General features: G+C 37.3%; 1 protein-coding gene across 2 annotated transcripts; it reads left to right on the forward strand.

Moving 5' to 3' along the window:
* Positions 1-1129: 1129 nt before the first annotated feature.
* Positions 1130-8466, forward strand: LOC107666429 (microtubule-associated protein RP/EB family member 1-like). Of its 2 annotated transcripts, none has more exons than XM_016457745.1 (7): positions 1130-1216; positions 2390-2513; positions 2825-2970; positions 3269-3467; positions 4654-4760; positions 5190-5342; positions 6451-8466. In XM_016457745.1, exons 2-7 carry the CDS (start codon positions 2393-2395, stop codon positions 6499-6501), a joined length of 777 nt encoding a protein of 258 aa, XP_016313231.1. In that variant the 5' UTR covers positions 1130-1216; positions 2390-2392; the 3' UTR covers positions 6502-8466. The 2 variants fall into 2 exon arrangements, with proteins under 2 accessions (XP_016313231.1, XP_016313220.1); XM_016457734.1 differs by lacking the exon at positions 1130-1216 and adding an exon at positions 1469-1501.
* Positions 8467-9573: the final 1107 nt, after the last annotated feature.

Below are 9573 nucleotides of genomic sequence, written 5' to 3' on the forward strand. Positions count from 1 at the left end.
ACATCGTAAAGGCATTTATTTTCAATAAAAATTAAGGAAATAATCAAAAAGTTGAAAATAAAGTATGGGGTAGGGTTAGCGTAGGTGTAGGGAGGGCTTTATTGTACCAATAAGGTGGCATCCATTTAATAATTAAAATTATAATTTACACTCAATACGTTATTATTGCATACTGTTTTATAATGTACTACAATACTGAAGTGCAGATAATTGCCGCTATTTGCAACAAGTAGTATACTTGATAGTAGAAATCCTGCTATTTTAACATAGTGTAAATAGGTATTTGCACTTAGTGTAAATAGCATATTGCTAAAAATACTGCTATTTTCACTTAGTGTAAATAGAATCCATTGCTAATACGAGATTTGAAAAGGGAGGAAAAAAAAGTTAGGCAAAAGACGGGATTGAACCCGGGTAGATCGCGTCAAAAAGCCAACGACACGAACTTATCCATCTGCACCACTGGAACTGATGTTTTACAGCTACTTTTAACTAAATATAAATATACACCCCGTATTTTTTATTCCATAGTAAGGGCAATTCATACAATACATTTAAACTGAGCTTCTTTAATACCATCTCCGAACTTTCTACCACGACTCTGCTGTTGGAATAAAAAATACGGGGTGTATATTTATATTTAGTTAAAAGTAGCTTTAAAACATCAGCTCCAGTGGTGCAGTTGAATAAGCGTGAGTTGTTGGCTTTTTGACGCGATCGACCTGGGTTCGATCCCACCTTTTGCCGAACTTTTTTTTCCTCCCTATTTTGTTTTCGGATTTGTCGTTGTGTTTTCTGACTTGTTAATTTGTTTTCGGACTTGTCATTGTTTGTTTCTGGATTTGTCGTTGTGTTTTCTGACTTGTTATTTAGTTTTCGAATTTTTCATTGTGTTTTCTGACTCGTTATAATGTTTTCTGAATTGTTATTGTGTTTTCTGAATTGTTATTTTGTTTTTTAGACTTGCATTTGTAATTTGTTATTTTGTTTTCAGAATTTGTTTAGCACTTCTCGGCCACCGTAATAAAATCTTATTTTAGCATAAATACAATTCCTTCAATATATTACCAAATAAAAGCAATGAGACGCAAAGACTCTTATTTTGTCAAGTATTTTGCCACCATGTTTTCCCTACGTATCTGTACGTGATGACGCAAGTCGCCCAAAGAACAAACCGACGCATGATCTGAGAGAAAGAGACGCCGGTGAACAAGAGGTAAAACTCGGCTGAGAAATCTCAGATACCGTTAGATATTCTTCCTTTGCGTTTATCTGTACATTAATGACACGGAGAGATCGCTTATGTCGTGACAACGTCGTTAAAGCGTTATATACCCATCGGAAATGGTTTTATTTTAAACGAGTGCGCTGAAATGAACGGTTAGCCCCGGCCGCTAAAGGAAGCTGCTGCTGCTGATGATGATGTTTTATGGGACAAAGAATTAGCTGGGCTTGTCTTATATTTCGTTCGGTACTCTGGTCTATGAGGCCGGTGTTTGAGGTTTGAATAAATACGTATATTCATTTGAGCCTCCTTGTTGAAATAAGTATCGGTAGCTCGTCTGTTATAAGGGTTATAGAGGGTAAGGCGAGGCCTGGATGTAGATCATGAGCAGGTGAGGCGGTGTGTGCCTGAAGGGCTGTGTCTCAAAACCCTGCGAGCTGCCTAAAAAGAAAGCATTTTGGCCGTCAAATGCGCATTATAATCAAATTAAAATGACTTCGAATAGAATGCTGTCTAGGTAGGGCAGCTTATTAGGTTTTAGGGCACAGACAAAGTGACTGACATTACTGCTGTCAATTTCTCAACATTTGCTTAGCTGTCTGGAGACTCTGGCTGGCGTAATGCCATTACGATGTATTACAAATCCGTTTTTCTTCATAGTGTATATCACACAATGTGGGTTCACCCAGAGGCACATCTTCATAGTGCTCATTCTGTTGGATATCAATGCTTTTGGTGACTAGAAAGACTATTTATTTCTTAAAAGCAAGAACATTGTGTTTGGTTTATATATATTATATTTATGTGGTTGGTTTTGTGATCCGCCTATACAAAACCAACCACATAAACATAATATACATCAACCAAACACAATGTTCAAAGAGGAAATCTGAGATTTATCATCCGTGATGCGCGCCCTTGAGAGTAACCCATGTGGTAAAATTCGTTCATTGCAGTGTTTGTGTTTCTTTATACTCTGTCAAGGTTAATGCATGATAATTGAGCATCCTTTATAGTAAAATTGAGATTTTGACAGAATAAGTCTTATATTATAATATTACGTTCATCAATATTAACTAATAATTAATTAATTATTCATTTTCAGTCTACGTCAGCACATGGTTACTCATCACGATGTCTCATTTATCTCTTGCTTCATTCTAGGACATGGCTGTGAACGTACATTCCACTTCAGTGACTAGCGACAATCTGAGTCGCCATGACATGCTGGCATGGATCAATGAGTCTCTACAAATGAACTTTACCAAGATCGAGCTTTTATGTTCAGGTGAATTGTAATGTATGCTGCTTTGTAGTATAAAGTGCAACAGTTGGGTTCTGGAAGTAAAAAGTCAATTTTTTTCATAAGGAAATTTATGGAAATTTAAGGAAACAGCTGGTTGGCTTGGTTTATGGCTTATATCGCTTTAACAAAGCCTTTTTTTTAAATCCTTATAAGAAAATGAATGGAAAAAGTATTTCCGGAACCAACGCTTCTAACGGTGTGCACTAATGCACTTTATAATAATGGATATGTTTTGGAGTAATGGAAGAATTTTATCAATTTATCAACAGTTTTTAATCTGATTTTCTTGACAGGTGCAGCCTACTGCCAGTTCATGGACATGCTGTTTCCAGGCTGCATACCTTTGAAGAAAGTTAAATTTGGTGCAAAGTTAGAGCATGAATACCTTCACAATTTTAAGATATTGCAGGCCGCCTTCAAGAGAATGGGCGTTGACAAAGTGAGTTGCTTAATTTTTTTTTTCCTCTAGCTTATCTGCACACGTAGTGTTTGTCTGGTCAAGTTGAGCAAAACAAGAGTTTTGAGAGACTTTTTAGAGATTTAGCAACAAGCCACTTAGGTTTATCAATTTCCATTTTATCACTAAAGTTATATTCACTAGAGTATGCTTTCATTATTGGAGTTTGGATCCAATTATACCTTGTAGACGATTTTGTTTTTTGTTCTTTGATTTCACTACTAAAACAATGACCCTAATAAATCCATGAAATAATATTTGAATGTGTTTTCCCCTTCAGATTATTCCGGTTGACAAGTTGGTGAAGGGCAAATTTCAAGACAATTTTGAATTTGTTCAGTGGTTTAAGAAGTTCTTTGATGCCAACTATGACGGAAAAGACTATGACCCAGTGGAAGCGCGACAGGGCCAGGACACCATGCCTCCACCCAACCCCTCCATGTCTGCCCTCAGCAAGCCCAAAAAGATCATGAATGCAGGTTGGTTACATTTCACCGATTGTTTGCATCTTGTAGTTTGATCTCAGCATTTAGGATTAAACATATATTTTAATGTTTTATACATCTGCCCAAAACGCATTCAAAAGTTTGGGGTCAGTAATAGAGATGTTTTTTTGTCTGTTTGTTTGTTTGTTTGTTTGTTTTTTAAAGAAATTAAAGGGATAGTTCTCCCGAAAATGAAAATTTGCTCTTAATTTGCTCACCTTCAGGCCATCCAAGATGTAGATGATTATTTTTTTCTTCAGGAGAACAGTAAAGAAGACTTTTAGCTGAAACCGTAGTCCTTGGTGATTCATTAAATGCAAGTCAATGGCTACTGTCACTTTGAAATTCAAAAAAAGTATATCAGGCAGCACAGAATTAAGATGCATGGCTCCTTACTATATATTAAGGACTTATAAAGCAAAACGATCAGTCTGTGCAAGAAACCCAACATTATTTACAACATTTTTACCTGTAATTCATAGCCCCAGGCAAGCGGTCCTGAGTGTGTTCACCAGAGTCTGGAGCATGAGCTTCCTGTAGCATAATGATATATGTGCAGGAGCAAACTCAAAAGTCAGCTGACGCTGTGTTTATTTAGAACAGAGAGCATACCTGTGTTGTATTGTTCATCATAATGGTACTTGTGCTTATCCCTAAAAATCCCTTAAAAATCTTACTGACCCCAAAATCTTGAACCATGGTGTATTTTATATTTTATTTAACCATTTTATTGATATCCAGTAGGGCTGGGTTTTGACACAAATTTCACGATTCGATTCTCATTCACAAGCTTTCTATTCGATTACCAATTCGATTCGATTCAATATCGATTATTTTGTATATATATATCAGGCACAGTACATGCCAAATTTTCTCAAGGAAAAAAATCTCTCAACTAATGCTGTAAAATATACATGAGAATCAGTTGGTGTGAAAAGTGAGCATCACCATACCAGAAGTAAATGGGTCCATTATGATTTCATGTTGATTTTATTGCCAGCTTGTTGTTTTCACTTCACTGTAGTAAAATACTTTATTTTCAATGCACTTCAGTGCATTTCAATAACAGGTCCAGTGATGTTCTGTTATACTGTCAGAATGTTATTAAGTGCTTATCGCTATTTCCTGTATTTCAGACTAATTTGTTGGTCTATTACTACTTATTGCTTATTCCTAACAGCACCACAGAGAGCAGCTGTTGCCAAGGTAACACCCAAGATGGCGCCTAGCTCTGCTCGGAGACCTGGTGCTGGTGGTGATGAGGAAAGGGCGGAGCTTATTCAAGAGGTTTGTTATACTGTGTACACTCTCACATTGCATTAAGGTGCGGTCACAGTTTTTGTGAGCAAAATCAAGTTGTTTAAATAGGAATCCATGCAATCAGGAATTGTGCAGGGGTAAAAAGTTTTCCCCATGTAAAAAAAAATAGTATATTCTATTTAATAGCATGAAACGGACACAGGCGCTTAACTTGCTCTTTAAAGTATGTCTAGTGTCTGCACTATTTTTGTCCAGAAGTTAAGAGCAATGAAATGTTATACTTGTTTAAACTAGAGTTTCGGGTATCTTTTAAACCCATCATTTGCACTTGTCAACATGCATAAAGTACAAGTAGGAAATTTTGTCATCAGCATAGTACTTAGTATGTAAACGTATGCATAAAACCTAAGTATGCTTTGGGCTTTATGACTAAAATGTTTATTTGGTGGCTTTCAGTTAAACATCTTGAAGTCTACGATCCAGGACATGGAGAAGGAGCGGGACTTTTACTTTGGCAAACTGAGGAACATTGAGCTGATCTGTCAAGAGAAGGAGGGTGAGGGAGACCCCACCCTGCAGAGGATTGTGGATATTCTCTATGCCACAGACGTGAGTCAACATAGACCATATTAGTAATTAACAGTGTTCCCACACTTATTGACCAATGAATTCCATGACCTTTTCATATATTAATATATATGGTTATGATCCCTGGCCAATTTGGTATAATTTTAGACTTCACCCAGAAATGAAAATTCTTCCACCCTCATGCCATTCCAAACTCACAAGATATTTTCATCAAACCTGAGCGATTTCTGCCACTTCATTGAAAGTCAATTCCACCAAAACTTGCATTCTTCTAAATAAATACGTTGTAAAAGTAAGAATCAAGCAGATTAAGTCTTCTGAAGAGGCATGTTTATTTTATATGAGGAACAAATTTAATTTGCTTTTATTCACACAGCTCATCAAATATGGTAAAGGGAAGCATAATAGTAATACAACCTCATTAGTTCTTGGATGTTGGGCAAGCATGTTTGAGCTTCTGTTTGCCATTTTGGATGTGCTTTATGACTTCTACCAGTCTCCTTGTGAACTTTGAAGCGGCAAAGTTTTGGTGAAATTTACTTTTTAATGGATGGACAGAAATCTTTCAGGATTCATTAGATATATCTCCATTTATGTTTAAAAGACGAATAAAAGCCATATGGGTTTGGGACAGTATGAGGATGAGGAAATGATGACATAATTTAAATTTTTGGGTGAACTGGCCCTTTAAACTGATTGTATTGGTGAAATGAGTTATTAGTAGTCAGCCGTGATTTGTTGCACGATCAAAAGCCTCCAGTGTCAATGGTAAATTAGTAAAGTCGTAAATTAGTAAGTCGTATTCAGAATTTTTTTAGAATTTTACTTCTATGCATTAATTTAAAAAACATTTTTTTTTTTTTTTTGATGGTTTTATAGTATTACCGAGTAACAGAAAAAGTGAGTAGACGTGTTGCAGATCCACATTAGACGGTCTTGTTCACTCATTTACTGAACTTGTAAACACTGACTAGTGTTTCAGACACTGTGCTGTTCTGGAGAATGTTTCCTGGTTAACAACATCTGCTGTGGAAAACTGGAACGATCTTTAAATGGCAAGACTTTTCTTATCAGATGACTCAGTCTGTCTCTCTCTCTTTGTCTCTTTCTCTCTCGGTTGCTCTCTCAGGACGGGTTTGTCATACCAGACGCTGAGTCAGAGGACCAGGAGGAGTTCTAATGCATGTGATTCGTTGCAGTTTTACCCTCTTCTCACCTTTTTCATTCCTGTCCTCTCCACACAGTCACTACCCCGCCATCCACACATCATATTATGCATTTGGACTTTTCCGAACAAACTTCATACTGAATCCCATTGCATCTGGAAAAGCATGCACAGACACACTTAATGTTGAAAGAACTGTTTTAATGCCCTCAGACCTCTGGCTGCCACGATACTCCTGTTTCTCTCAGAGGAATAGTGTGTTTCCTGTCTGTAATATACGATCTAATATTGCTTTCCTCTTTCAGCAACTTCAGACACCTGCAAATGTATTTATCTTATTTGAAATGTCTCTGAAACGTCACATCCTCTGTAGTGATTTATAGGTGCCGTCTCCCCCCTCACTGCTGTGGTACATATCTGTGATCACGTCTTATTCAGAACCGTACCTTACTGACAAAACCGAGGGATGGAATGACAAACGTGCATTAGTTCATTGCAAAAACCCTCTCACTTCCTAGTTTCCATTCATGGTTTTGGTGCTTGCTTTAGCATGAGGCAGGTAGCAGTCACCACCGCTCCAGTCTATCCTCAGTGACTGTGCCTTATACAGACTGTCTGGAGGGAGTGGACCCAGTCTGACGTTTGTCTTTTCTTTGTTTTATGGATGTTGTGAAGTGTCGTTTTCGAGTCGACGCCTGTACTAAAACTCAGTCGTGCGCTTTGGCCTACAGGGTGCTGATGTACTGTGGTGTCACGGTTGCACGAGTTTAAATATTTTTATTATAATTTTATTGCTTTCATTTTAAAGAATTATTTGTATGACGTTAGTAGCCACTACGTTGGTGGACTCAGCCAAAATTTGAGTTGACAAGACAAACACTGCCCATTTTCTACCTGTTTTTACTGCCTTATATTTAATGCGTTTTTCTGTACTTTCATTCGCACTGTCTCTTGGTAGATGTTTGTAATTCAAGTTATTAAAGTTTTACATTTAAATTTTTTAGTTTCTTTTAATTATTCTTTGTAGAAGTAGTAGTAGCAGCAGCAGAATATTGTTTCTTTCAGACAAATCTTTTAAATACACAAGATGAGAACATGAAATCTTTTGAGTTCTTTTAAAATATTGCACTCTTTCAAGACCATTCCCCAAAAAAGCATGTCAAGCTGATGATACAAATGCAAAAAGACTAAAAATATCAACTAAATGAGCTTTTTAGATGAACGTTTTACTTCTCGCTCATTTTCTAAAAGCTTGAGTTCTGAATTTGATTTATACGAGTTACCTTTTCAGGCAATGCTTGCTCAATTCATTTGTAATTTTTAGGAGATTCAGCACGATTCTGACTTTAGATCACTGTGCCAGCTCTGACTTTCTCCGACGTGTAGCTTCATTGTTTTCATGTGCACTGGTCATTCTCAATCAATATGAATTTTTCTGTGTGTAGTTCTCAATGTTACATTTGACATCAATAGCACATGCAAAACCGGCAATCAAGAGTTGTTATTGGTGCTATAAATACTTTGACCCTTAAAAACTTGCCTGTTTGTGCAAGAAAAGCCTTTTTGCTGGATGTTTTGGTTCATTGGATTAGAAATATTGCTGCAGTTGGGCAAATATAACAGCGCTGGGTCTGTTCTAAATAGGAGACAATAGGAAAACAAGTGACACTCACATTTCTGGGCTTGCATTGACTAATATCCCATTGTAATTTCACATAAGCTGAACTGCTAAATATTGGCACAAGGTGGATGCAAGTAAAAATGTGGAAGGAAGTAGTTTGGAAGCAGGTAATGTCTGTTAAAGGCAGTGATTGACCCTTCCTACCTTCCTTTCAATGCTCTGTGGCCTTTAAGAACAATCTGTAGCGAAGGTACTCAGTACATTGTGGGCCCTCTCCCTGTTTTTGTACTTGCAGGCTGTTAAGAGTTCCACATTTTTAACTGAAGTCCATTTCTTACAATAAAACAGTATTTACCTGTCTTTCTGTTGGTGTCTTAATTTCTGGTGATTACAGTTGTCCACATTTTTGAACAATAGTAAAGACATCAAAACTGGAATGATTCATGTATGTCAGAAAAAAATACAAAAGAAATCATTCTAAATAATACTTGAGTCTGTACACTGGACATGTTGCTTTTCCCTGTATAACTTGATTAAATGCTCTACTGTTTTCATATTGATGAAATCGCTGATTCATTGTTCTTGTTGAGCCCTATACAGGCTAGGAAACATATGACCACTAGGTGGCAGTAGTGATCAATGCTAATCAAAAGTTAAAACAGTTGGACTGAAAGTACTGAAACAAGTTAGAAGTGAACAACATGCTTGTGCCTTTACGAGGCTGTTTCGCTCTCTGTCTCTCTCTGCTAGGTTTGTTAGTCTGAGGGTGCTTTCACTTGGTTCGCTTGCCTGGTCGGAACCCGAGTTCGATTGCTCCCGAGTCGAGTTCGATTGATTTTTTAAGCGGACTCGGGTACAGTTCGCTGGTGCGCACTCGAGTTCGGAAGACAGCGTTCACATCATCCAAACGAACCGAACTCTGACGTCAATCGAACCCGGGTGCGCACCAAAAGTGCTAGTGTGAAAGCACCCTGAGTAATAGAGCTGCTTTAATGCAGTCATTAGTTGAGGAGGTTTGGGCGAAGCAGGAGAGTTGGTCCATTATTAAAGAGTGTGTGGGAGATTCCAGCTCTTCCTCTCTCAACTGTAATAACTGTATGGGACCAAGCGTGAGTTTCACACACCTCTGAAACAGATGTACCTCTGTCTGAAAACACATGTTTGTTCTGCAGGAATGCTGAAATCTAGCTGCTATACTACAATACAGTTTGGAAGAAAATCTGGTTATTTGTGTCACTTCCTGTTCCTACATGTCATAGAGGATAAATAACACGGTAAATCTTGCTTTTTACTTTTAATATTTAATCCATGTTTTGTACCATGACACTTTCGCCTTAATATCATATACAATGAGATCCAAAAGTCTGATAGCACATGAAAATCTGAGATTGCAATTCTGATTTCTATCTGGAAATAATATTTTAGGGGGACATACTAAATGCTAAGAGTTTCATTTCAAATTTTTC

This window comes from Sinocyclocheilus anshuiensis, unplaced genomic scaffold (genome assembly GCF_001515605.1).
Source record: "Sinocyclocheilus anshuiensis isolate Anshui unplaced genomic scaffold, SAMN03320099.WGS_v1.1 scaffold201, whole genome shotgun sequence".
Lineage (NCBI taxonomy): Eukaryota > Metazoa > Chordata > Actinopteri > Cypriniformes > Cyprinidae > Sinocyclocheilus > Sinocyclocheilus anshuiensis.